We start from the raw sequence: 27,527 nt of genomic DNA on the forward strand, positions 1-27,527 counted from the left end.
ACGTCCTAGGTGTGCCCCAGAAAGGGATGCGAAGGGGCGAAGCTGTGGGGGCGGGCAGACCTCAGCCAGGATACTTGGGTCTCTGAGTTGAAGCCCTCTCACCTTTACAACGGATAAGATGTCTGCCCATTAGTTGTTTGCGGGGAGTCAATGAGATGACGTTTGGAAGACGGCTAGTACAGGCGAGTGACGAAAGTTCTGTTCCCTTCCTCCTCTCTATCAAATTACTCGAGATCAGAGGAAAGAAAAGGGTGAGGAGGGAGCGGGACCTTGAAAGCACGGCGGCCGCTTCTGGCCTAAAGGACACTTATCTCTAAAGAAAGGTCTCCTGATTCAAAGAGGCCTCCAGATTCCAAAAAAAAGTAGCAGAGCAACAGCCACCTGAGTTTTTGGACTAGCTGAATTCCGGATAAAGATGCCTGTAAAAAGGAGCTGGCGCGAATCCAGAAAAGGACTTGAAACGCCCCAGGATTTGCCGTGGCACATTCCTGTTTTTTCTGCACTGTATTTAGAGGTTTAGACACAGAGTGAGCTCGAATTTGGCCCAAAGCCTTGACTTCCCGTGGCGGCCGCGGGGCGGGGGTCAGACCCACAGGTGTGGGAGGCTGCGAGGTAAGGCAGGGAGGAGCAGGTGTCTGAGGAGCCCCCTTTCTCTGGCGCGGAGGCTCCAAGGCTGCTCCCGGGGTTGCAGCAGCGGGCGGAGGGGCCCTGCCCTCCAGCCGGGCGCGCGGGGCCTCCAGCCGGGGACGCGGCGGGTCAGCGGCGGGCCAGTCCTGCTGGCTTCGCCCCCCTCCGCCGGCCCCGGGCGCGGGGGTGGATGCCTGGAAGTTGACCTGAACTTCGGGCCGCTGGGAAGCCCCCAGGCGCCGGGCGCGGGGCTGGGCTTCATCCCGCCGCCCGCCCCGGCCCAGCCCCGGGTGGGAGTCGCCTCGCCGCGGGCCGGGGTGGTGCGAGGGCGGGGGCGGGGCCCGGCTCCGCCGGGAAGGAGCGTCCCCCCCCTCACCGCCGGCTGGCCGCCCCGCCCCTCGCCGGCGAGGCGGGAGGAGGCGGCCCTCCATTGGCCGGGCCCGTCGGCCAATCCCCGAAAGCCCGGGGAGGAGGTGGGGGCAGTCGTGCGGGACTCCTCTGCGGACCGGGAGGCTCTGCGGGCCCCAGTCGGACCGAGTCGCCGAGGCACCGCCCGCGCCCTGCCGCCGCGCCCGGGCATCTCCTGCGCCGCCCAGGGGAGCGAGCTCCGAGCATCTCGAGTTGCGGCCTCTCCTCGGGGCCAGGAGCGGGGAAGGCGAGTGCGAGGAACCCCCCGACCCGAGCTCAGCCGCTTCCCGCCGCCCGAACCACCATGACCCACTTCAACAAGGGACCTTCCTACGGGCTCTCGGCCGAGGTCAAGAACAAGGTACGCCGGGGCCCGGCTGGGGCGGCCCTCCCCGCTGGGCGGGGGGTGGGATGCAAGACGCCGCCCGGGGGGCTCTGGGACTGGGGCGACGCTGGGCTGCGCTTGGCCGCCGCGCCTTGGTTCTGTGGCTTCGCGAAGCTGAGACGTCGGGGCGGCCCGAGAGTTGCCGCGCGTCCGCATCCTGTTCCCGGGCACGAGGCGCCGGCTCCCGGGCGCTCCCCTGGCTTTGTTCCCGCGCCGCGGGCCGGTGCTAGCGGCGGGCGGTGCGTTCTCGGGCTCCTGGAGTCCCGCAGCGCCGGCCTTCAACTACAGGAGCCGGTCCGTTGCTGCAGGACGCGCCCCTCCGGGAAGGGGGCGCTCCTGTCTGGTCGTTCGCCCTTAGGTGGGGCCCGTCCGCGCGGCTGGGGACCCAGCTAGCAGCCCCCGCCATCCGCCCCGACCAGGGCTGCTGGCCGACCCTGCGCCTTTCCCACCCCATCCCCCCGGCCGAATTCAGCCGCTAGCAAAGTTGGGCGGTTACTTGGCCAAACTGGGCCCCCCATTGTTCCTTGCCTCTTGCTGGGGAGGGAGCCTGCTGAGCGTCCCACCGCCTTCGGGGACCCTGGAGGCACGGGAGCCGTCCCGGACCCTTCGCAGTTTCCGAATCTCGGTGCCTTGTGGCAAATTGCTGCTGCGTCTGCGGGAAACAGACAAAGCCTGAGCGCGCTGCCCTGGGAGTGCTGTCTGCTGTAGACTTGAGATTTTTTTTTTATAAAACTCTGAGAAGCCTGTACTACATTAGACTTTAACGATATCAAGGATATCTTCGTGGGTCGCTTTTGTTGAGGGTTTATTTGCTGAGGGTTGTGGTTTGGAGCGGTTGGGCTGTGGTTACGGCTCCGTTTTGCCACTTTGCTTAGCATAAGAATGCGTTGGTTTTATCTTTGGGACTTTTGGTCTGGGAAAGAGATGAGAGGCGTCCCCCTCCCCAAATCCTCTCCTTCCTTCCTCCCTCCCTGCATTCCAAGCCCATGACATCAGGGGTTTCTGGGGGGAGAGACCAGCCAATCGGCGCGGAACTGCGCACAGAACGCTCATTGTCTCCTTTCTGCTGTTCTGGCCAAAGCGCCACAAAGGAGGGCTGCTGTGGTTTAATTCCCATTAACCTCCCGGGAGGCGAAGCATGTCAGGATTGCCACCGCACCGTCCCACCGCTGGTGGAATACAGTGGCATTGTCCGAGCTGTAACATCCCGGCGTTGGGGGTGCCTGTGGCGTGGAGTGCATTGTATAGAGGCGATGAAGCGCACCGTTGTCAATCCTCAAGGAGAGTTATGGCTCTTCTCACCCCCTGTTAGAGTCTACGCATCATATTATAATTCAGTCGTTAATAAATTCTGAACAGTCTTTGAAGCAGGGAGTGGATTTTAGTCTACGTATCTAAAATTGGAATGTTTAGGTGCTTTACCTTGTCAAGTGTGTTTCCTTTATTAGAAGACAGTTTCCTGAGCTTTTTTTAAAGAACAGAAAAGTGAGTAGTTTGTGTATGATTGTTCCAGTACTTTGCAAGGCTTACAGTCGGATCTTCAGGAATCCTTTCAGAGGAATCGACGCTCCAAACTGTCGGATGTGATACCCCTGCCTGGCTTGTGCACATTAATTTTAATTCGCCCTTGTGAGTCTTAGCTGGCAGAGGTTGAGTCTCCACCTTTTGCATTGTAAATGAGGTTCTGATAACTTTGGCAATCCTTCAAGTGACTTAGTTTTCTTGGATGTTAATATCCATGTTAATTTCTTTTTGTTGATTAGTGAAGCAGCTTCTGCCTCTTTCCTAATTATTATTGAGCAGACTGAAGGAAATGCATAGACTGAAGCTAGATCACTATAATTATTATAAATTTTTACAAACAGTAAAACCTCAGTTTTCAGAACCTTTGGAAAGTTAGTTTTAACTTGGGGTTTATGTAACTGTGGGTTTATCCCTTTAAGCACCAAACCCATCTTTTAATAACCCCTTTCATTTATATGAGCCTTTCATACAGTGTCCTTTCATAGGAAGTCTTTTGATCTTAACAGCAGAGCAGCCTGTGAGGTGGGGAGCATTGCTGGGATTATTCATCATCGTTTCCAGATCTGGATGGTGAAGCTCAGAAAGGGTGTGATTTGCCCAAGGTCACAGAAGCAAGTTGGAATATTCTAAGAATTTTAACTGAACTACTTAGGGATGTTCTACTACAAGTCACTATTGTCTGCCTCCCCCAACCCCCTATGTTTGCCATTCACCTTTCATTTCTTGACATGATTATTCATGTAATGCTGTTTTAATCTGTTCTGCGCTTGGAAATCAAATACTCATGTCTGCTAGGCCTTCGTATGAGCTGTTGCATTTCGACTAAAAGCTCAGCATGCTGGATGAATGGGTCTGTGGCATATGAACTTTGACATTGCTTGGTTTGGACACCTTTTGATTCCTTCCTGCCTTTTTTTAAGAAAATGTATTGCATAACTGATGTGTAGCTTAAATGCAATGTTTTTTTTAAACGTCATTTAACAAAGAGGAAAAAGTGTAAACATCCTGGGGAGGCAGTGTGGAATGGACCTTGGATGAAGCAGACGTGGGTTCTGGTCCCTCCTCTGCCACTTCCTGCCTTGCATGATGTTGGGCAAGTTATTTGAGATGTCTGTTCTGGTTTTCTAATCAGTAAAATGGGGGGGAATAATAGTTACCACCCCTAAACAGTGCATCTTTGAGATGTGTCTGGTTTGTAGCAAGTACTCGATGACTAATTTGTAGCTATTAGTTCTTAGTAATAGAAAATTAGTATCAATATTATATTGCTTATACTTGTATATCTCTGCCTCTTTAAGAATGACATTTGTGTTAAGTAAGACTTTGGTCTTTTTATCTTCCGGCCGTAAAAGCAGCTCATCAATGAATTGAGGAAGTCTTTGATCTTAGATACTTTCAATTAGTAAGATTTCAGGGAAAAGTTTGTAAACACAAGATACTGTTTGAAAAGAGGATAATACATGGCAGAACATACAAACTTAACTCTTTTTAATTGGCAAGAAGATATTTGAAAACAGCTTTAAAAAGTAGAATCCTTCAGCCTGGACTGTGAACTACGTCTCTTTAATCAACAGAAGGATCAATAACTTGCAATCTACAAAGATCATAAGAGAGTGGAAGAGTCCAGGAAAATACAGAAGCTGGTGTATGTAGTTCAGTGCCCGGGGAGAGGGGGTGGTGGAAGCACTCATAAGCAGTAAGGTCCTACACGGATTATGCAAGTTGAGCCAGGCCCTTGACTGCATCTTGGGGACCAAAATGAAAAGGAAACACACCTCTATGCCTTATAAGCCATGAGAAAACATGACAGGTCCTCAGGGGAATCACAGCGTTTCCTGACACTTGGCTCTGAACAAGATGTTGGAGTCAGGGTAGTTTCTTGTAAAGTGGAGGAGGCTGCAGTGGAACGTGCCCTTGCCAGTCCTAGAGCAAATGCTGCAGGAAGCTTTCTTACAGGTCTCAGGGAGAGGGGAGGAAATCAGTTGTGGGGGAGAGGGTGGAGCTGAAATGATCTCACCTTGGTATGTTTTTTGGGGGAATCCTAACTGAAACATTAAGAAGAATGGGATTGGAATGCACACTGACAGTTTTCTGCTCCCATGGAATGTCTGATTGGAGCAGAGCAGTTTCTCACAGAATCTTCTTGGTTACAAAATGGCAGCCCTCATCCGCTGAAAACCATTTTGGAAGACGTATTACTAAAATTGTAAGTCATTGAAGAGTGAGTTAAACAATCATGTTGTAATAGTTAAATAGGACCAAAATGTCCCACAAACCCTGCTAGCCTGCCTGCCCAGTGCCATTTGGACGAGCACTTGCTTCAAAAGTGCCCCTGATCAGTAACCTCAGGGTGACTGTGGACTCCAGCTATAGAAATCCTACCCTAAGAGGCCTGCCTTGTTTTGCTGCTGGAGCACCAGAAGCATGGAAAACTGTAGATGGGTTTAGTTTTTTTTTTGTTTTTTTTTGGTGAGAAAGATTGGCCCTGAGCTAACATCTGTGCCCATTTTCCTCTATTTTGTATGTGAGATGCCACCACAGCATGGCTTGATGAGCGGTCTGTAAGTCTGCACCTGGGATCAGAACCTGTGAATCCTGGACCACCAAAGCTGAGCAAGCAAACTTAACCACTATGCCACTGGGCCAGCCCCGGAAATACGTTTTTAATTCAAAACTTTTTGTTTGTTTATTGTCTGTCTCTTTCCACCAACGATAAGGATGCCTGTCTTCTTCACTGATGGATTAAATCAGGATCTCTAGAATATAACTTGACACGTAGTAGATGCTCAGTAAATATTTGTTGATTTAATCAACTTATCCATCAGGAACAGATTTTACTATCTCTAGAAGTTAGAGTAGTCTTCGTGAGGGAATTCTCTAGTGTTTTTGTAGAATTCAATGATGTTTTTGAAGAACGGTGATTTTTATAGCTAGTTTTTCTTCAGCAGTTTATTGGTTAACATTACATTGAAAACTTACCACTAAGATAATCCTTCTTTGTTGCTGAGGTTCTTTCTTAGACTCCCAAATTAGGGAGGGACAGTAGAGGGCCCCTCTGCCAGGCTCTGCGGGATGCCTGTGGAGGACCACCTGCATGGTGGCTATTCACCCAGCCTGCTCTCCTGGTAGGAACATGCTGTTGTGGGTTATCTGCTATATTTTTTTTTTTTTCCCCTATCTTGGCCAAAACAGATAAAGAGAATACATTTTGGTGAATTGAGAAGCAATACTGTTTTTCGTCTTTAAAATGATCAGATTTATTTACTGTGAATTTTAATGAGGATCATTATCACCTTCACTGCCCTGTGGTCCACAGCTCTTTACGCTCTTTCCTTTGTGGAAATTGTACGTCTGCCTTTCTCTACTCTTAGACTGCAAAAAGAACCTCAACAGCGAAGACATAGCTACTACTGCCATCAACGAGAGGTATATCCCTTGTCCCTTTTGCCTTTTTCCCTTCCAGGTTGGGATCATGAGGGTTAGTGAGTGTTTTCTTGTCACTTAAAAGTGTATTGGAACCATGATTAATATCTGCGACATAAAAAAGCACGGTTGGAAGGTTTTGGTTTTTCCGCCAGTCGTTGCCATTATTTCCAGGGGAGTGTGGAAATGCATTACTTCCCTTCTCAGTACAACTGGTGGTGGGAGGGAGCTTGTGCTTAGAATTCTTTGGTAACTTTCATTTTATTCTAGGCATTAGCCTCCCACAGCATATACCATGGGCTGGTGGTTCCCCTTGCCTCTGAATCTTAGCCATGGGGGCCTCTTAACTGTTACTCATTCTACTTGTGCTCAGGTTTTTGTTCAGGATTTCTTGAGCCTGGGGTAGATTCAGGTTATTTGTGGGGCCTGAAGTTATACAATTTGGGGGGGAGGTCATCACTACAAAAAGTACAAAAATATCCTGCAAATTTTATAAAAACATGTGACCATGGGAATCCTTGTGACCTTGGAGATGTCTGGTAGGCTCCAGGTTCCTGCCAGTGAGAAAGTAGAACCTAGTGGCCAAGAATGCGCACCGTGGAGACTGGGATGGAATCTTGGTTCTGCCCCTTACTCTGTAACTTTGGGCAAGTAACTCGTCTATGTCTCATCTATGAAATAAGGATATGGTAGTACCCGCCTTTATAGGGGTGTCGGGAGAAATAAGTAAGATGGACAGTCCGCTGAAAGTGTTTAGAATAATACCTGGAACCAAAAGTACAGATCCTGTAAATGTTAGCCCTTGTTCCATTTTGCTGGCGTGTGCCCTGCTGGTTAGATGCAGTCCTGTGTTCTGAACTTCTGTCTTCTGGCTGTTGAGATTATCTCCAGGACTTGGACCTTCGTTCCCCCATCTGCTTGTATCTGACATGAGGCTTCTGGCAGATAAGGGACCATGATGACGAGCGGTGCTCTGCTTCACTTCTGTGTCAGCGATAGGATCTGGCCCGGAGTCCTTAGCCAAGAATCCTCCCCTTGGCATCCTGCAACGCATTCCCTCCATGAAATCCTGGGGTCTCTGACCCTGTTCTCATCCCGTCCTCATTGCCCTCAGGGCCGTGGACTTCCGTACCGAGCTCAAGGCCTTGCTTTCTGGTGATGGTATGACTTGGCTTTACTTGGTTATATGTGGCTTTTTCTTCCTAAGAGATTGATTCCTACTAAACAGGATACATCTTTCCTTTCTTGGGTTCAGATAGGGCTCATATTCTCCACAGTGGACTGATAAACATATTTACCGTCTAGGGTTAAAATCTTGGTTGTCACTTCAGTTTTAAATTGTCTTCTGAAGCCTCAGCTGAGACCTGTGTGAAGTAAGTCCATGAGTAGAGAAGACTAATTCTTAGTTTTTCCCCATGAGGTAGGGAGGGAACTTCAGCATCTTCCTTCTGCCCCCAGGACCAGGAAGCCTCAGGGTGTGTGGCTCCCTCTGCAGTGGGGAGGGCAGGCAATCCGGGATGTGAGTGGCGAGAAAAGAGGAGGCCCTTTGGGCTTGGATGGAGTCCTGCGGAAGATGTAACCTAAGCATTTATAGCTAGTTTCCTCTCTTCCCCCACACATTTTCCAGGGGATCCTAGCTGTGGAGTGGCTAGACAGGGCTGGCTATGATTTCATCGTTGGTTCTTCTCTCCCTCCTGAATGTTTGGACATGATCTTTCTTCATTGTCCCAGGCCTCTCGGCCTGCTTACTGCTACCCGAGCCTCCACAAACAGAGAGAGAGCGTGTGCACTTTATTATTGCAGTTTCCCTCCCTCCCTTTGTTTCACGTGGGAGGAAAAGGAGAGAAAATAATCAATACCATGTGTAGTAAGTCTCTCCTCATTCAAACATGTGATTCTACTTTGAATGCAAAAATAGCAGCAGCAATCCTAGTTCTAATCGAGTATAGAAATTGGTCTTATATTAAACATGAGATTGTGAGCTTGTCGGGGTCTGCGGCCCTTCCAGCCGAGCTGGAACTCCAGGGCTGCTCTTCAGAGGCCACACGTGGCCAGTTTCCTTACCCTGAATGGGCCCATTCTCTGAAGACTGGAGAGCATTCGTTTCTGTTTTCTCCTTACCTTTCTTCAGAGACCTGGGTGTTGTATGAAAAACCCCTCACCCCCACCTCACCTCAGCCACACACACGCAGGCGTGGGCTTTGCCAGGCAGGCTTTCGTTTCTAATTTTCTTCCTCTCTGGGCTGCTTTTTAAATTTTCTTCTTTTTCTCCTTTCAGTGACAGATCTGCTGTTGACACCCTTTCCTGCAGTCCGTGTGCATGCGTGTGGTAGAAGGCTGCCTTTCACAGGGGCCGGTGGAAGAGTTAAACACTGAAGTGTTTTTAGTCTGAGACGTCTCTGCCAAATGTCTCATTATGAACTTTTGAACCGTGCTGGCAACGCCCTTTGAGACGACAGCCTCCCGTGGGCTGCTTGGAATCTGGGCTCTCCAGCTCCGCAGCATGTTCGCGGGGCCTCGGTCTGATACCGCTAGGGTGGGGGCTGCTTTGGGATGCACTCTCGCTTCTCCAGGAGTTGGAAGGACTTTCTGTGAAGCCAGAGGGTCTAAGCCGCCACTTTGCTGTCTGTTGTTAATCGTCTTCCAGCAGGCAGTGCACACTCCGTGTGTAGTGTAGTGCAGAGAGTTCCCATCTCTTGGTTGGTTAGGAGGGTGAGGGGAGAACATCCAGGGGAGGAAAAGACTTAGACTTTGGAGCCCGTCCTGGGTCCGAATCCCTGCTGAGCCCACGACCTTTGGACAAGTCATCTCTGCCTGAAGACAGTGCATCTACCTTGGGTGCCATCTTCCTTGCCTGTGAGAACCTCGTCTCTTTTTTATCCTCAGAACGAAATGAAACATTTGTTGTGAAGAATGCAAATAGTACGAAAATATACAAGTAAAAAAGTGAAAGTATCTTGTATTTCTTACCCCCACCCAACCACTTGTACAGCTTTGAATAGCGTATGACTGTTTTAGAAACTGAATTATAATCTACTGTATGGCTTTCCATTATTTATTCATGGCTTCCCTGCTGGTGGATATTTCCTTTAAAAGTACTTGTGTAGAAAGGTGCGTAACTTTTGACCTAACATTTAAACCTCTTACAGGTAGTACCAAATTGCTCTCTAAAAAATTCAGTTGATACTTCCGACCAGTGGTATGAAAGAGAAGGTGGATCTCCTCTTGGTGTTAGAGAAACAAAACTATTTCAAAGCAGCCTGGTCGAAATTCATGTCGCTTGCTGTAGTTCTTTATTGTCAAGTCATGAATCATTGACATCCATGATCCCTACTCCATCTGTAACCCCCACCGGACTCAGGTGAGAGCTGGCAGCAGGATGAGGCTTGGGAATGAGGTGAGGGCATCTCTCTTACAAATTATTTGATAATAGTTTTTCAAATAGAAAGCTTAGGCAGCATCCAAATTATTTTTTATCAAAATGGCTATCAAATAGTGTCATGTAATTGGTCTTAGGATATATTGAAAGGAGGAAATCTTTCTGGTGTCTGGACAGGAGTGGCCGGCAAAGCATAGATAGAAGGATGAGGATTGACATTTATTGAGTTCTTACGATTTTCATGAATTAAGTCATCGATTCTTCTTAACCACTGTCTCATGTAATTGCCATTAAGGATCGCTGATTTACAGGTGAGGAAACTGAGGTGGGTTGGAGATGGGAGTCTAACCTGAATGTTCAGGCTCCAGAGCCCATGCTCCTAACCATTTTAACCTGAAGTCACAACTTGAGGAGAATTGGCATCTTTCAAGGCAAAGGGGAGAAGGCAGCCCAGAGAGGGAAGCTGTGGGATGGTGTCCGTTAACAAGAAGCTGGGGGAAGAGATTGGAGGGGCCTCCAGGAGTGCCGCAGAGGCCAGGAGGACTAGAAACAGGCCACAGGATTTGGCTACTGAGCGGTCACTGTGACCTTTTGAGAGATTATCTTCAGTAGAGCAAATTTCCGGGGGGTTAGGAAGAAGTACTAAGTGAGGAAATGGAGAGGTTTGTCATGAAATAAGAGAGTAACAGGACAGTGTTTGAGGCTGGCAGTTGGTTCGGTCACAGATGCACTTGTCTCAGACAAGATAGTGAACAGTCTGTGCCCATTGATGGGCCAAACAAAGGAGAAGAGCTCAGTATACATGGTGGGTGAGAGCAAAGCAGCAGAGGGAAGAAGATTCGCTGTGAAAGGCTGGGAATGATAAAGGAAGCGGACTGAGAAAACATAGACCCGAGGTGGATAAGAGTCTCCTTTTCCGTTTCGGTTGTTTTGTTGCTCTTCGCATGGAGCTGCTGGTGTCTGATGGCATCGGAGGCAGGAATAGGAGGAGATGGTCCAGGCTGGCTCCTGCATGTGGGATACACTGTAGATTCAGCTGCCTCTCCCTGAGTCCTACTGAGGCCCCTTTGCAGCCTGGGTTCTGCTCTCTCCTCATTCCATTGGCCCTTGATCTGGAAGGGATGCGAAGTTGGGTTTATGTTGTTCTTTGTGCCTGGGTGTCTCAAGGCTTCACAGCGTAATCGCCGAGGGCCCTTTGTGTTGGGTGCAGCGCTCCCATGGGGATGCAGTGCTTCCAGGGGAACTTCCGTTCTTCCTCCTTTTCTGTGCTCTCAGACTGCATTACAGTCAGGAAGCGTGTGGAGGTAGCTTTACTGTCAAGATGTGGGCGCCCTGTGACCTCCTCACAAAGGCACTGCCAAAGGGAACCATTTCAGACTGCCTTTTTTTTTTTTTTTGGAACTCTATCAGTCTTGTAACTGATTGTTTCTTAGTTGTCTTGGTGGATAAGAAGCTTGGATACTAGTTTGCATCTGTCCTAGCTTTGGTGGCATTTGTGTAGCACGTGATGACATGCAGGTGTTTGAATCTTACTTCTGATTTCATCTTTTTTCATACTCCCCGTTAAAGCAAACTGAACCAAAAACCTTTTTACTTAGGGTCTCAAAAAGTTGAGTGTCCAGCTATCAAAAAGGATGAAATCTTGCCATTTGCGACAATATGGATGGACCTTGAGGGTATTATGCTAAGTGAAATAAATCAGAGAGAGAAAATTAAATACCGGATGATCTCAACAACAACAAACACATGGAGACAGAGATTGGCTTGGTGGTTACCAGAGGGGATGGGGGGAGGGAGGAGGGCCAAAGGAGTGATTAGGCACACGTGTGTGGCGATGGATTGTAATTAGTCTTTGGGTGGTGAACATGATATAATCTACACAGCAATCAAAATGTAATGATGTCCTCCTGAAATTTATATAAACCACTGTTACTGCAATAAAAAAAAGTTGAGTGTCATATATCTTTGTATGCTATTTCATGAGGTAAATTATAATTTTTTTAAAAAAGAGGAAATGGGAAATTCCATCCTGCTTTTTAATGGAAATTTCATATCCTCTAGTGAGAGAAAAAGACTATGGTATCTTGCAGACTTAATATATCTGTAAGACTCTGAAATCTCGCTAGCCAGCGTCTACCTACCTTTCAAAGGAGGTCTTTCAACTCTGTTCTTCACTGGTTGTGCAAAGCCATCTCTCTTAACTGGACAGACTCCACTGTGGTAAGCAGAAAAGGCATTCAGATCCGAGAGCTGGATCTGGATCCCTGAGGGGAGCTTCCAGGTATACTGAAGGCTGACTGAAAGGCTGGCATCTGTTTCTCCTTGGCCTCCTTTCTGCCCGTCCCATCAGTAGCTCAGAGCAAGGCGGTGGTGTGTGTTTGACTCAGTTTCGGGGTAGGCAGCTGGGAGCCCTTGGGTGAATGTGGTCAATGATCTCAGAGTGGAGAGGGTTTCCCACACCGGTAGAGATAAGTTCTTTGTAGATACAGTTTACACTTGGGGCCGTGGAGGTGGATTTTGTGCCTCCTAAGGCCATAACGGACTCGGAGACGTCCTATGAAGCGAACTTGCTAAATAGTTGATGAGCAGTGAGTACACAGTCCAAAGCTACAGAAAAGTTACTGCCACAATGTTACTTGTAATTATGGAAAGAGAAAAGACAACTTTTCAGTGCTATCCACATGCCTGACTCAAAGGTTATTTAGGGGGCGCCTAGAGGCCTGCTGAGGAGAAAAGTGAAATCAGGTAAAATGTGGAGATGGCTGTCTGTCGAGGTGTGAAAGGTGCCCTGTGACCTCATGAGAGGGTCTTCTCGGGCTCCAGGACTGGAAAAGGGAACCACATTCAGACTGACTTTTGACTGTGATTGAAAATCTGGATAGCAGCAAAAAATCTGGATGCCTGCAAATACTGTGATGAGTGAGGTGGACCCTTAAATCTTGTAGAGGTGAGAAAGAAAACAAATCACGGAAGAGCATCTCTCTTTTCATCTATTTTCCTGTGGGGCTTCTGTTAAGGTCCCCTTTCAGCAAGCTCTCTACAGTGACATAAAATTCATGACAGGTTGGCTTCCTTCCAAAGTGAGAGGATGTTCTCAAGCAGGCTTTCTCGTGGGTCCCCTTCACCTGCGCGTCATTGGCACCCTGTGCTCTCTTTCCCTTCCTGCCTGTCTCCAGTCCATCTCTCTAGAATTTCTGCACATTTATGCTGGGTCTGACCTCTGTGTGGCATTCAGAATAAACCAACTCCCTCTTCTGTGACTTCATCTAAATATTTAGATGGTACTAGCCTGTATCTCCTGCCCACAAGGTCCCTTCTAGGTCATATATAGCCACTCTTGGTGGTTAACCTGTCTCTCATAATAGGCTGTGTAGGATTTTTCTTGTCTCTTCCCCATCCAGTTTGCCTCTTCTAGAAACTGATGTCGGTTTCTCAGCGTCCCCTTTTAGAGCGCAGCACACTCAGAATTGGTCTCAGTAATACCACAGATATGGTTTAACCTACCAGGGTCCAGTGGGATTATTAACTAACTCCATTGTTTGACTACAAAGGACTAACTCATTCTATTTTGATCAGCGTAATCACCTGGTGAGGTAGACAGGCACCTCCCTGTCCAGGAGGATTCTAATTCTTGCTTTGGCAAGTTGATTTTCCCTCTGTCCAGAGTAGGGGCAGTGACACTGCCTAAGGTTTTATAGTTCATGTACTCTTCTCACACCTGTCGATTTAACTAGTCCTTTCCTTGGTTACCTCATGAGTCTGTTGTGATCAAACGAATAAGGCAAGCAGTAGTATTTTATAAAGAATTGTAGATCTGTGCAGACCAAGGTAGCATTAGCTATTTTAGGCTCACTAAGTAAGCATTACTAGTTAATTCTAGAACTCTGGGACAGGATTTTACATCTATCTTGAATAATTTGTTATTAAGCTAAGATCTTTCTGAATCTGACTTTTGTTTCTTTTTAGCTAGTCTCAATTTAATTTTCTAAAGTTTACTAAGTGTTCTCAATAGTTTCCAAATTGTTGATTACCAAAACAGAAGCGAAGAGATGTAAATCTCAGCCTCGAGGTTCACATCCTTGGGAGCTCCTCCTGCCTTGACATTGGTCAGCACAGCGGGCACGGTTGTTGCTTCTGACCAGGCCCGACTTCTAGGGTTACCAAACTGGACTTAAGGAGTGCCATAGACATAAGGGACTTTTATCAGAAAGTAAAACAAATATGTCCCTAGTGATGCATCTAAGATTACTAGATGCGTAGATCAAAGAGATGTGATGCCCCTAAAAACCAGCAGCATTCAAATGCAGATGCCTCTCTGTAACAAGATAGATCTTGAAATCTGCGGCCTTTCCCTAGCCCAGTAATACTACCAATGGATGAAAAATCATTTATTGAGTACCCACTGTGCGCCAGACATGGGACCTAAGGGTACAAAGATGAATAAAGGTGTTCTTGGATATGCCTTGCATACCTGCGCTGGCTCATGGTGATGACTGTCTGCTCCCTGCCCCACCAGTGCCCGCACACCCTCTCTCAGGAGTCCACCGTAGCATGACAGCGAGGCTCTTCAGCCTGTGGTGGAGGCCCTTGCCTTTTGGGTGGGGGTGGGGAAGGACTGGGCGCATCTCTGGGTTCCTGTTATTGCTGTTTACCGAGGTTTCTCACACGCCGCGTGAGCTATTCAATACGTGCGTCTTTGTTAATTGATACTTCTGAGCCTAGATCCTTCTGGGGTCCAGACTCTGTGCTCGCTCCCTCCTTCTTTAGATTTGAACTTTCAAAATCTGCTTTTAACTATGTGTGTTCTAAACTTTGTAGTCTGAAGTCTGCATTTTCTAGATCGAGAAGACAAAATTGGCGGTCTGTCTGTTCTGCATTTTTCCTAGCATTTATTTGCTTTAGGCATTGGATCACCTCCTCTTAAGTTAACGTAAAAGCTTTACTTTCTTTCAGTTTCACAGTATTCGTACACTGAATCATAATGTGTTTGTATTTTTTTGCCCATACATATTTGGAGGCAAAAAATTGTGCTGGTGCCATATGCTGAATCCTGGATGTGAAGATCTGGCTGTACCTCACAGAGAAGGATCCAACTTTAAAATCCCCTTAGGCATCACTCCTGTTTACCCCAGGCAAATGTGACTTTCTATAGCTTTGGAATATGTAATCATTCCCCATCAAATCTTTAGCAAGTTCACACCGTAGAATGAGTCTAGATTCTATAATGACCTGGAGGAAGGCATCATGTGCAATCTACCTTGACATCATTGCCCCAAATGTAAAGTGATTTTCTCTCGAATTCCCATCCCTGCCCCCATTAGATACAATTAGATGCTTTTAAAAAAAGTTACTTCATCCTTTTCATCAGCAATAATCTGAAAAAGAATGAGAATTTGGGATTCAAGGCCATTCTAAGTAGAGAGGAGTGAAGAGAGAGGGGTAGGAATGAGGATCTGGATGAGTGGTGATGGGAATGGACATCAATGGTGATGGGCAGTATCCGAGATAGGCTTGTCTGCAGTCGAACTTTCTCTTTGAATGCTAGATAGTAAAGTGAGTAGGTTGCTGTGGGATTTGGTTAATAGAAAGCTTTGTACCTCTGTACTCAAGCTGATATCAAGGGAGAGTGTTAATTCTGCCATGTGTCAGGCATTGAGATGGCCTCCCCTTTACCAATGGAATAGGCTTCGTCTTCACAATGGCTCTGGAAGGAAGGAGACTATGAGTGAGAAATCGGGTCACCAGGGTTAAGTTACTTGCTTAGGTCACACTGGAATTGGGAACACACTTTTTGGAAGTTTTTGGCGTTTGACTTGAAGGCATGTGCTCTTTAGGCTGTTGTATTCCCAGTGTGAATACCTGAAACATTTGCAAAGGTGTTTACATGTTTGTAGGATCCATAGGGTGGGAGGTTAAGGTAGGTGAAAAAGTGTTAAAGCCTGTTCATTGTCTTGCATGAGGTATCAAGAATGGCAGTGATGGAGAAGAAGGGAAGAGGCACCCTGTTGCAGATGGAGATCTGTTTTGGTTCCTGTTTTGAGACTGTGGTGGACTCTGTATTTGTGTTCTCCCTTATTTTAAATACCCTACTTCATTTTTGTTTCGCAGATGTCTTAACACACCTTATTTAGCAGGTATTTGTCTCTTTCCACTAGAATGTAAGCTTTTAGGGCAGAGACTTTGCCTTTGAAGCGGGCCTGGTACGCAGTAGCCATTGGAAGGAGGACAGAAGGAAGGAGTAAGGAGAAATCAGGGACCAGAAAACCACTGGCCTTCAACAGAGCGAGAGCAGCTCTATCAAGTTCCAGTGAAACCATCTGGCCGTTTGTCCAGAGAAAGAAGTTGAAGGAAGAATTCACCACACACAAGGAACCCTGGAGAGAGAAGGAAGCTACACTGAATACGATTTTACTTGGAGGTGTTGCTGGATTGTCCTGGTGGCTCGAAACAGGGAGCCCAGTGAGAGTTCAGGCCTTATGGAAATTTGGGGGACACTGCTGTAACCACGAGAGACAGGAACCTGGAACTGTCTGCTTTGTGATAATACAAGCGCTGTGATAGTACATCGTGAGAAGGAATACTTGAGAAAGACACATCTTCATTCTCTAGTAGATTCTAGAATGTCCCTATGTGTAAGTGGGGGCTGTTACACAGTTCTTGGACATAAATATTATCACTCTGCCTCATACCGGGTGCACCGCCATCTTTTTACTAAGTTAGACTTTGTCTAAATGTGTCCTGCTTACACTGAGAAGCACCATAAAATGACGCAGGACTCGCACTTTCGGGTTGGTTGTTGAGATGTTTTTGAAGCTCGGTTTCCCTTCTGACTGTATCTCCCGTTAGGGATTCTGAGAGGGAGACTTCTCAGACCTCCAGGCAGGAAGGGCGTGGCCCTTTCTTAGCACCAGCAGGCTTTTTATCTGATTGAGAGTCTCCCTTCTCTGTTAGCAAGTTTAGGCCCTCAGGGCTGGTGTTTGTGAGGGCATCTCATTCTTCTGCCGTTTTGTCCACTGATTCTGTGTAATACGGTGGTGCCCGTGGTCTGGAAGAGGAATTGGCAGCTAGGAGCTTACCTGTGGGGAGGGAGTAGGATTTGGGGGAGAGGGGTGAAGAGAGACACGTGCCTTTTCTGTCTCAGTGTTTGTCAACCTTGTTTTCATCATCTTGTTTCCCAAAGACCCTTTTTAGATGTTTGTCCTAACTTCCTCCTCACTCCCACCAGTTTTTTTTTTAATTTGGTGAGGAAGATTGTGCCTGAACTAATATCTGTGCCAGTCTTCCTCTATTTTATATGTGGGACACTGCCTCAGCATGGCTTGAGCAGTGCGTAGGTCCATGCCAGGGAACCTTGGAACCCCAGGCCACTGAAGTGGTGTGCAGGAACTTAACCACTATGCCACCAGGCCGGACCCCCACCAAATTTTATGCAAAGGAATAGTTTGTTAGGGAGGTCAAAATTATTTTAGTAACTAAGGTTGTTTTCACCTCTTTGGGGGGCCGTCTCACCCCCATTGAGAATGAAGGCTGTACAAACTTGTGTACCATTTGGGTTTTTTTGTGACAATTAAGTAATTTTGTGTTATTGTAGAAATCAAAAGGATAGGTCACGCAGCTTGAAAGGTCTGAGCTGCCTCTGAACCTGAGCGTGACCCCGGACGGGTGCTCTTAGCTGTGCTGAGCAGAGAGCAAGGGAAGAGCAGAGGGCTGCAGCCGCCCGGGGCCGGAGCCCGCGCACAGGCGCCGGAAGGAAAAGAGGCACACTGGCAGGTGCCCGCAGCCGGGGCGCGGTGGCTGATCGCAGGATTAAATGCCCCAGAGGCTTTCTTTCAGTCTCTATTTTCGGTGCCTTTTGATTGTATTTGGCCAGGGAAGTGTTGTTGAGCGTCAGTGAGGACCTCGGCAGGTGTTCTTCCCAGAGAGTGCACACGAGTGGGTCACACGTGTGCCTTGACTGGAGCAGGGCTGGGAGGCTGCTGGAGAGAATGCCAGGTGTTAGGGAAAGGGGACGGGGTGGGTGAAGAAGGGGCGGCTGTGGACTCGGGAGGACCAGGCAGAAAGAGTGGAAGTCTCTTGGGAAGGCCTGATAAATCTTGAAGAAGATTTTCTAATAATGTTTATAAGTGTTGATAAATGATGTTTATAAACAACTTGGAAGAGTGATTTTAAACAAATTACAGTGAAATTTCCATGAGGTATTAATGAGATAAGATTAAGTAATTTTTAAATTTTCTTGTTGCAAGGAAGAAATATGTCAGCATTCTCTGCCTGGTGTTTAGAAATTAAAGCTTTTTAAATTAAAATGGTGAATAAATTTTATTGGCTAAAGCTTACTTTTTATTTTTAATTGCTCTCAATTTTAAAATGTGTGTATATCAAACAGTTCGAAAATAACCTCTGTAGTTAAAGAATCTAATGATATTTGCTTGGGTTGTGTTCTCATATACTTTTAAGGGAAACACTTAAGATTTCTGTGTCCTGTGGAACAGTGCTGCAGGCCAGGAGCTAAAAGACAATTTGAAATAGGTTTTTTTCCTAGATGATTTCATAAGAATTTGGGTTTTTTCATTTCAAACTTAAAAAAAAAACCAAGTACACATTCCTACAGAAAGCTCACTTTAAAAAAAAATATTAACAGTACTTGGGTAGAAAAATCCTTGCTGCTCCTTCACTTAAAGGAAAACCGCCAGTGAACCCCAGCAGTCCCATGATGTGGATGCATACCTAGTTTTCATTTTTAGTTTACCATTTGGGGTCTTGAGCTTTGCGTGTATGTGCTTGCCAATTTTTTCTGTGTGTGTGTATTACATTAAGTCTCAGACAGAGTCAGCCATCCAGAGCTCCCCCTATCTCCATCCAGTCAGGGGGAGTCAGGGTTTGAACCCGGGTCCGTCTGACTCCAGTCCTTGATTTTTCTCTCTTGACTCGCTTGATGAGAACAGTCAACAGAGGAGATGGAAATTTCTTTCTGGCGTTCCTACTGGGATATTTCAAGTTAGATCTGTAATCCCTTTGTGGTTTGGGGCATGGCACTGAATCTGTCAGACACATTTTGAACAAAGGAAACATAAATATGCTTTTATGTTTTTTTGGTTGAAGAATAATTGGTCTCATTTGGTTAAGAATTACCATCACCCTACAAAAACCCAAAACCTCTCCACCATAACTTCCATCTCTACATTTGAGAAAATGAAGAGAAAGAATTTCTTTCCAATTTTTGCTGATTGACCAAATGGTTTAGGCAACTTGGAATGGGAAGAGACCTGGTGCTCTCATTGAATTCATCCTTCCTGTTGTACAGACAGGAAATGGGTCCGAAGTTAGATGAATTGACTTACGGCCCATAGTAAGATGGGTGGAGCCAGGGCAGGACCCCTCCTACCCTAAGGCATCAGGTTTGTCTTTAGATTTATTGAAATGTATCTCCCCGTTGAGAGTGCTTCGCTGTGGACAAAAATTCAACTCCCTCTGAGGGGTTGCTTCCCGTAGCTAGTGCCTGAGGAGTCCTAGTTTCTCCTTTTCTTCTTTGCCTGTTCCTTTCCATCCATACCTCGACCCCCAAATTTATATAGTTTCTTTTTCTAGCCAACTGGAACAAGACTCCTGTGTGAAAATATAGCCAAGTCTTAATTTTTTTGCACCAATTTATATTTGTCTTCTAAGAGTACCATATGTAAATAGACATGTTTGATGAGATAGATTATCCGAGAATATTTGTCTGAGGTGTAATGGCTCCTTCCTGCTGACCAGATGCTGGTGTGTCCCTGTGGTAAACCCTTCCAGCATCGCAACCTCCTCCTCCCCTGTTCCCACATCCAGGTGCCCATGTAACCCAGACCGGCAGGAAATCAGAATAGATATGTGGTTTTTAGGGGACAGGAGTTAAGAGGGGGCAGGAAATTACCACACGTTAGGTAATAGCTTTACATTGTGCCTAAACCGTCTTTTATAAACTAACCTCCAAGCCAAAATTTGATCCAGGAAACATTGCACAGTGTTAGTTATCTTAATATGAAGATATCAACTCATTGAATTTTCATTTGTAATCCTGGTAAAGTAAATCTACAGCTTAAATAAATCATCCGTTATTCTGTCAAAGGTGTAGAGCCATTTCTCCAACTCCGGAGGAGAATGCAATGATCGAGGACTGCCTTCTCCCTAAATGACACAGTAATTAGTGAAGTCATCTGCCTCCAGGGCTGAAGCAGAAGCCTCACCCTTTGGTGGTCGGGGAGGGGAGAGGGCTCCTCTGTGACTGCTGGAGACTAGAACTCAGAGGACCTTTCAATGACTGAAATGTCATGCCATTTCATTTCTTTCAGTAATTAAACCTAATCATGTTTTACGGAAGCAAACCATTTCCATTTTCAACAATGCCGGAACTGACTCCCAAGCTCGTCGCGATCTCCATCCCCTGGGCACTGTCTACATGGTGCTGGCATTTTCACCTGTGCTAACGAGAAAAATGACACATAATCTTTCCTTCTTCCCAGCCGTGTTCTTCTAATAACTCTGATTGACCAGCCTCTTTAAGGACCCAAGGACAAGGAATAGCTTTAAGAACTTGAGCATGTGATCTTTAACAGTATTTTGTTTACCTTTTATTATTTTTTTTAAAAAATTGAGGTTTATCATCTTATCCTGAAGAGATCTTTCAAAACCTGTGTTTAGTAGGTAGTTTTAGCATATACAATAGTATAGCATCAGTGTTGGTAATGTTGCCTTTATCGTAGAATTCTGTAAGTAAAGAGATACATTTTCTTTTAGTTTTATTAAATGTTTGGGTGTTAGGTACAGTGCTAGGTACTGAGGGTTGAAAAGTGAATTAAATACTTTTCCTTCCTGTGAGGAGTCTCCTATGGTATAGACTACGTAAACAATTTCAGTATTGTACTGTAAGTGCAGTAATTAGTACTGAGGGAAGAGTGTGTGTGTGTAGGATGTAGTGTGTATTTGGCTGAATAGAAGGCATAGAAACATCATAACTTTCAAGACAACAAGACTATTAGACTGATATGTCTTGGCCAGTTGCCATACTGTGTAAAATAGTTGCATGTGTCAGAATCCTACCACTCTTTTTTAAGTTTAATATGGCTGGTGCCATATTGTTCTCCGCTGTTAACCCTTGTCACTTCCTATGTGTCATGAATGGGAATCTGTCTTATCTTGATCCATATTTTCTCCTCAGTCCCAGCCTCTCTCCATGTGCTGTTCAAGATTTTGTATGCTGCACCTTCACCAGAAGTTTTTTATTAGTTACTGAAGCTGTAATAATTGGTTGTGTCAGCCAATGAACTCCAGTGTATATAATTTACTGCACATTGCAGCTTTGGTCTCAATGGATAATTAAAGCAGAGCAAGTCATACGTCAGCAGTTTCGCTGCTTTAGTGAAACTTCTTCTAAAGTTAGATAACTTGTATTTCAGATTGCTTCCAAGTATGATCACCAGGCAGAAGAAGATCTTCGCAATTGGATAGAAGAGGTGACAGGCATGAGCATTGGCACCAACTTTCAGCTGGGCTTAAAAGATGGCATAATCCTCTGCGAGTGAGTTTTGGCCCTGATGTGGCCATTTTGTTCTTCCAGTCCTTTCCACAGGCCTCTGTCTTGCCCTCCTTCCTAGTCCAGGGTGTCAAACCTTGATATTCTGCAAATGTTTTTAATGCTTTCCTTTGCTGATGTTAAAGGAACCAACTTTACATTCCAGTCCTTGTTTTTGTGTGACCAGTAAATAAGGTGTCACACTTTTCTTTTCAGACTCATTAACAAGCTACAGCCAGGCTCAGTGAAGAAGGTCAACGAGTCCTCCTTAAACTGGCCTCAGGTAACAGGCAAACCAGCAGCCTCTGGTTCTAGTTGGTTACCCTTTATGCAGCGAAAACTTGATTACAGGTTTAAAATAGACATTTTAGCAGAAATGTGTGCACATGACTATATTTTGTTTTTCACAATGTTATTTTTAATGTTTCCATAATTAGAATGAGTTCTGTGATTAGTAGATGGTTAGCTTAGAAGTTTTCTTATAGTCTGTCTACTCTTAGAGGATTTGACATAGCTTACACAGAGAAATACAAATTAGACCATAAGGATAAACCAGGGAAAAAGCAAGGAATTTAACATAATAACTAATGGTTGACTGTGGACCACTGTATTAAGCATAGTCTTATTCATGAATGCGTATGGTTAAGTAACATTGGATATTTAGTCTTGACTATATGTTTTGAGATATAAGAGCATTTAGTAACCACAAATTTATTTTTAAAATTAAACCATAATAAATTATTTATTAATGTGAGTAATTGTGTACCCTAGACAAAGAAAATTCCAGCCCTGGATAGCTTTGACACAGATTTCTTGAAAACATGTAGGGAAGAACTTGCCTTTAAAGAATTGAAAAAACTTGACTGCTTAAAAATATTAAAAAGAACATTATGTGACCTACTATGAAACACTCTTTCTTTTTCCAAAGAGAACTGTGCTTCATATGTATCTGGTCAGGAATCCTTGCCAAGTCACTTTCTACCTGATGTCCTGTAACTAGTCAGGGAGATGTAGAATTCTCAGATAATATGAATGTCAATATTTAGCTCCAAAAGTTATGTGACTGTTTTTCTTTATAGTTGGAGAATATTGGCAACTTTATTAAAGCTATTCAGGCTTATGGTATGAAGCCACATGACATATTTGAAGCAAATGATCTTTTTGAGAATGGAAACATGACCCAGGTTCAGACTACGCTGGTGGCTCTAGCAGGTCTGGTACGTAAATGTCTTTAATGTCTGGTTAAAAAACCTCCACTCTGTTGGTGCTGAGTTGTGTTTGTTTTCCTCTCGGAGTTCAGACTAGGCAGGGAGGAGCCGGTCTCTTCCATAATTATTAGGTTTGTGGAAAGGCTGCTGCCATCAACTGCCTTGTATTGGAAGCTTAAATAGAATATTCACACTTCTGAGGTACAGTGTGACCTTAAGTATATTTTTCACCCCTAATTTGGGTCTTACCAAGTGAAACCCTTCATCTATTGACAGCATCATTTCTTTGTTATTCCTTCTGTAAAACTCTGTTGGCAAAAATCTCCATTTAAGTGTTCCTTTTCACTGAGTGTACATATTTCTGTCTAGGCTAAAACAAAAGGATTCCATACAACCATTGACGTTGGAGTTAAGTATGCAGAAAAACAAACAAGACGTTTTGATGAAGGAAAATTAAAGGCTGGCCAGAGTGTAATTGGTTTGCAGGTAACTAACGTGGTATTGCTTAATCAGTTACTTATTCACTGTCATTAATTTCTCACCATACAAAGTGTCTCTCCTAAGTGAGGACTAGGCAGATAGACCATAATGTAGGTTTGGGGATGGAGATGTGGTTTATACAGTTGATGTCCATTTAAAGCCCATGAGACGATGTTGGTTTTAGAAGAAACCTCAGACATGCCATCTGACTTGACAGTTGTTTCTCCAGGAAATGCTTTTTTTCCCTAATTACATTGTCTTATTTTTTAAGAAAACACTATAAATTCCTAAATGTTAATGACCAAATGAAGCAATTTTACAAAACCTCAGTGCCAGAGTCATTTATTTACATTAGTAAATCATGATACAGCAGCCAGGCACTGTTAGAATCTGTCAGTCCAGGGGAATACTTAGTTCAGGTATTTTTTTCCCTTCATATCATTCCCCTGGAGAGTGTCACAGAAACACCACTGCTAAATGCCCAGTGTGCTGTCGGCTTCACTGTCCCACAGCTACGTGGTAACAGTGCCCCGTCACAACCGGGTCTGCGTGAGTGGATTTATTTATTTATTTCAGCTTTACTGAGGTATAATTGACATATACATGTATTTTTATACAGTACAAAATTGTGTCAATGGCAAGAAGCTGGAAACCTGAATTCCAGAACAGTAATCGGTCGTTTATATTATGGTAACTCCATAAAAGGAACTAATCATGTAAAATTGATAGACGAGTTCAAAGATTAAGGAAAACAAATCAGGTTATAGAATACTATGGTCAGCGTGATGCCAATTTTTATTTTAAAATTGCACATGCATGTTTTTGTATGTATATTTATATGCATGTGTCTCTATAGATATATACACAGACACATAAGGTAAAAAAGCTAGAAGGATATACACGTGTTTACAGTGAATGTCTGAAAGGATTATAATTATTCCCCCCTTTTTGCTTATATCTGTTTTTTCTGTCTTCTCCATTGAACAGGTTTTACTTTTAGTAATAAAGTTTTCCTTTAATAAATCTTGTTTTTAAGGAAAAAAGACCAACAGTAGAAATGTGTCCCCAACCAGTAGAGCAGGGTGTACTGGTTGGTCCTGAAGCCATATTATTCTCAGTGGGGAAGAGAAGTTATTGTTTGTCTGAACTTGGTTGAGTTCAGATTCTTCATTCTGCCTCTCCGACTCTGTCCTGTGACATGAGAGTTGGAGGAATAAAACGTGTTTCTTTTCCCATGAAAATGGTGATTTTGATGAAATTTGAAGAGGCCCTTGCTAAGCTGCCAGAGAAGACACCTGCACTTGCTCTCACATTTTATACAGAACATGTGTGGAGTAGAAAAGCATGTTGTCTAGCCAGAGATTGCTCTGTCCCTTTAAATGGCTGAAGCAGGTACCCCTTAATTTGCTTATCTGTGCTACAGAGAGTAGCAGAGGAAATTAATTATTCATAATTTTGCCACTGCAATAACTTTTTGTGTGTCTATTCATCTCTTCCTGTGTGCATGTTTCTATATGGTTGATTATGTTGTGAGGGTTTGGGAATTTTTTGGAAATTTTTCTTTTTAGAGTGAGCAGCTTGAAAGTCCTTTGTAGAAGCAGAGAGATTTTGTGCCTAGTTGACTGCAGCCTCAGCGCAGGAAGGGACTAGTCAGTTGTGCCCCTCCCATCTTTTTAGTAGAAGAGAAGTTTTGTTTGCTTCATGTATGTTGTTGACTTCTGATAATTGGCACTAATTTTATTTTTAACTTAAAAGATGGGAACCAACAAATGCGCCAGCCAAGCAGGTATGACAGCCTATGGGACTAGGAGGCATCTTTATGATCCCAAAATGCAAACTGACAAACCTTTTGACCAGACCACGATTAGTCTGCAGATGGGCACCAACAAAGGAGCCAGCCAGGTAAGCAATACCTTTTTCTACTTGTAGCAAAGAGTACGAAAAGGGCTATTTAAATTAGCACTTACCTTAGTCTTATTAATTCAAGTAGGTATTTTTTGTATGGTATGTTTAGAGTATATTCCTTCAGGAAAGTAGCTTTTGCTGAGAAAGCAAAAGAATCAAAGGACCTTTTCTGTAGCAATACAAGCATGATGTGGCTCATAGCTTTTGTTGGCAGTTAGAACAGCTGGCCTTTCTACCTAACCAGAAGAAAAAAGATATGTTTATTACAGTGTTCTTGCTCCAAATCCAAGTAAATTGCTCATTCTAATGCTTCTGACTTTTATTTTTAAAGGTGCCTGTAGTTAACTTGATGGTAAAATTATCTGGTGTTCCGCTAAGAACTGTTTAGCTAGCATTCCTGTTAAATGTGTGACTGAGTAGATGGAAATGGAGCACGGTGAGAACGCCGGCATTCTAATACCACACAGATGGAAGTATCTCCCGTTGAAAATAGATCACCAGCACCTCAGGAGCTTCCTAGAACCATTTGAGAGCAGACAGGTCTCACATCCAACAAGAATGGGGATAAGGTTTGAAAAAGCTTTTTCTTCATGACCCAAGATGAGATTTGCTGTCGTTTGCCCTTTATGGAACACATCTTGCCACAGGGGGCATTGTCTCTCTCATTGCTGCCGCTCAAGTTTGCTTTTTTTTTTTTACTGATTAAATCTGGGAGTGTGTGCTCGGCACAAACGGAGAAATGAGGCTTGAGTCACTGTACTCTGAACAGGAGGGGCGCGGTTGCTCTGAAATGGCTGGCTCTTCAGTGTCTTAGAGCCTTTTGAAAGACTCGAGCCCTTAAGGACTGCTCAGCAGAATTTTTTTAAAGATTTTATTTTTCCTTTTTCTCCCCAAAGCCCCCGGTACATAGTTGTGTATTTTTAGTTGTGGGTCCTTCTCGTTGCGGCATGAGGGATGCCGCCTCAGCATGGCCTGGTGAGCAGTGCCATATCTGCGCCCAGGATCCGAACCAGCAAAACCCTGGGCCACCGAAGTGGAGCGCTCGAACTTAACCACTGGGCCATGGGGCCGGCCCCGCAGCAGAATTTTTGTTGAATGTATTCTAAGCTTTTGAAATTGGTAACCTGGATAGTGTACATAGTCATAGTAGGCATTGAAATGGAACTTTCAGGTGTGCCAGCATTCTTCTTTGTTTGTTCATTCTTTATGTCTAATCCTCTCCTAAATCCAAAGCAGGTGGCATTGTCTCCATTTTGCATATGAGAAACCTAAAACTGAAAGCAAGTTAACTTGTTTGAGGCCATATAGCAGTTTCATAGCAGAGCTATAAGGAAGGGCTGACCTAGCTTGAAAGCCAATGAATATTGCTTCATAAGAGAGATTCGGCATTGCGATATTTTGGTAGGCTAGCTTTACCTAACCAAATTAAAGTTATTATATTAGTGTTCACATTCAATGTGAACTTCATAATTCATCGAATAGGCACAAGAACGGATTTTAGTTGCTGTTTTAACGTTTCTACTCTGTTTTCATACTAGGCGGGGATGTTAGCACCGGGTACCAGGAGAGACATCTACGATCAGAAGCTAACATTACAGCCAGTGGACAACTCGACAATTTCTCTACAGATGGGTACCAACAAAGTCGCTTCCCAGAAAGGAATGAGTGTGTATGGGCTGGGGCGGCAAGTATATGATCCCAAATACTGTGCTGCTCCAACAGAACCTGTCATTCACAATGGAAGCCAAGGAACAGGAACAAATGGGTCGGAAATCAGTGATAGTGATTATCAGGCAGAATACCCAGATGAATATCATGGCGAGTACCAAGATGACTACCCCAGAGATTACCAATATGGCGACCAAGGCATTGATTATTAGATTCACACAGAGCAGCTCAGTATTTAGCCATTGTTTTTATTCAGTGAGAACCAAGCTAGCCTTGAGTAATTTTTATCTTGTCTTCCTAAAACACTATTATGCTTATTGTACCTAAAAGAAATATTGCCTTACATACATTCCTTTTTCCTTTTCTGCCTCTTCCCTAAATAGTTGCCTTTTAGTGCTGTAACAGTTAAATCCTACAGCATAACCGATAACTTTCATATGAAGTAAAAAGGAATACTGTGAAAGGGGAGTACTCTTGTACAGTCAATTCTTTTATGAAAGATCTATGCATTTTTACAATCTTCTACTTAAACTGGTATTTTCAAACAATAGGAACCTATTTTTTTTTGTTACAGTTTAGTATCTCGTTTCTACATGGAAGACTAAACTCATGCTTATAGCTAAATGTGGTCTTTGCCAATTAAATTTAAGATGCAGCATTTTAGAAATTTACATATCAATGTTTCTACAGTATTGTTTGCTAATTTTTAAATAAAGTCATGATCAGTGTGCATTTGTGATTATATGTGTACTCATTCTCTTACCCAAGCTGACAGATCTTTTCTGAGTGGTGTTTCTGAAGGAGCATGTACAGTCGGCCTGCAGACATTTAGGTCTGGGGGTGCCTCTGCTCTTCCTGTTTGTGCCAATGTATCAATGTAGAGTTGCTCTGTTTTCTTCAACTGTATTTATTGCTGCATTTCTCAGCATAAACTTATCCCATTGTATTTTTTATAAATAAATATTTTTTTTGAACATT

General features: G+C 44.6%; 1 protein-coding gene across 1 annotated transcript; it reads left to right on the forward strand.

Moving 5' to 3' along the window:
- Window positions 1-585: 585 nt before the first annotated feature.
- Window positions 586-27,527, forward strand: CNN3 (calponin 3). Its single transcript, XM_070592591.1, has 7 exons — window positions 586-1,396; window positions 21,173-21,294; window positions 21,505-21,571; window positions 22,368-22,505; window positions 22,866-22,982; window positions 24,732-24,878; window positions 26,420-27,527. The coding sequence occupies exons 1-7, from the start codon at window positions 1,340-1,342 to the stop codon at window positions 26,759-26,761; spliced, it is 990 nt and encodes a 329-aa protein (XP_070448692.1). The 5' UTR covers window positions 586-1,339; the 3' UTR covers window positions 26,762-27,527.

This window comes from Equus przewalskii, chromosome 24 (assembly GCF_037783145.1).
Source record: "Equus przewalskii isolate Varuska chromosome 24, EquPr2, whole genome shotgun sequence".
Lineage (NCBI taxonomy): Eukaryota > Metazoa > Chordata > Mammalia > Perissodactyla > Equidae > Equus > Equus przewalskii.

What these genes read in the sequence shown, in the direction of transcription:
- CNN3 (XM_070592591.1), top strand. Translation starts at nt 1,340, where the DNA reads ATGACCCACTTCAACAAGGGACCTTCCTACGGGCTCTCGGCCGAGGTC. An exon ending in TGGTGGCTCTAGCAGGTCTG is followed by an intron (nt 22,506 to 22,865) that starts GTACGTAAATGT and finishes ATTTCTGTCTAG; the next exon opens with GCTAAAACAAAAGGATTCCA. An exon ending in AGAGTGTAATTGGTTTGCAG is followed by an intron (nt 22,983 to 24,731) that starts GTAACTAACGTG and finishes TTAACTTAAAAG; the next exon opens with ATGGGAACCAACAAATGCGC.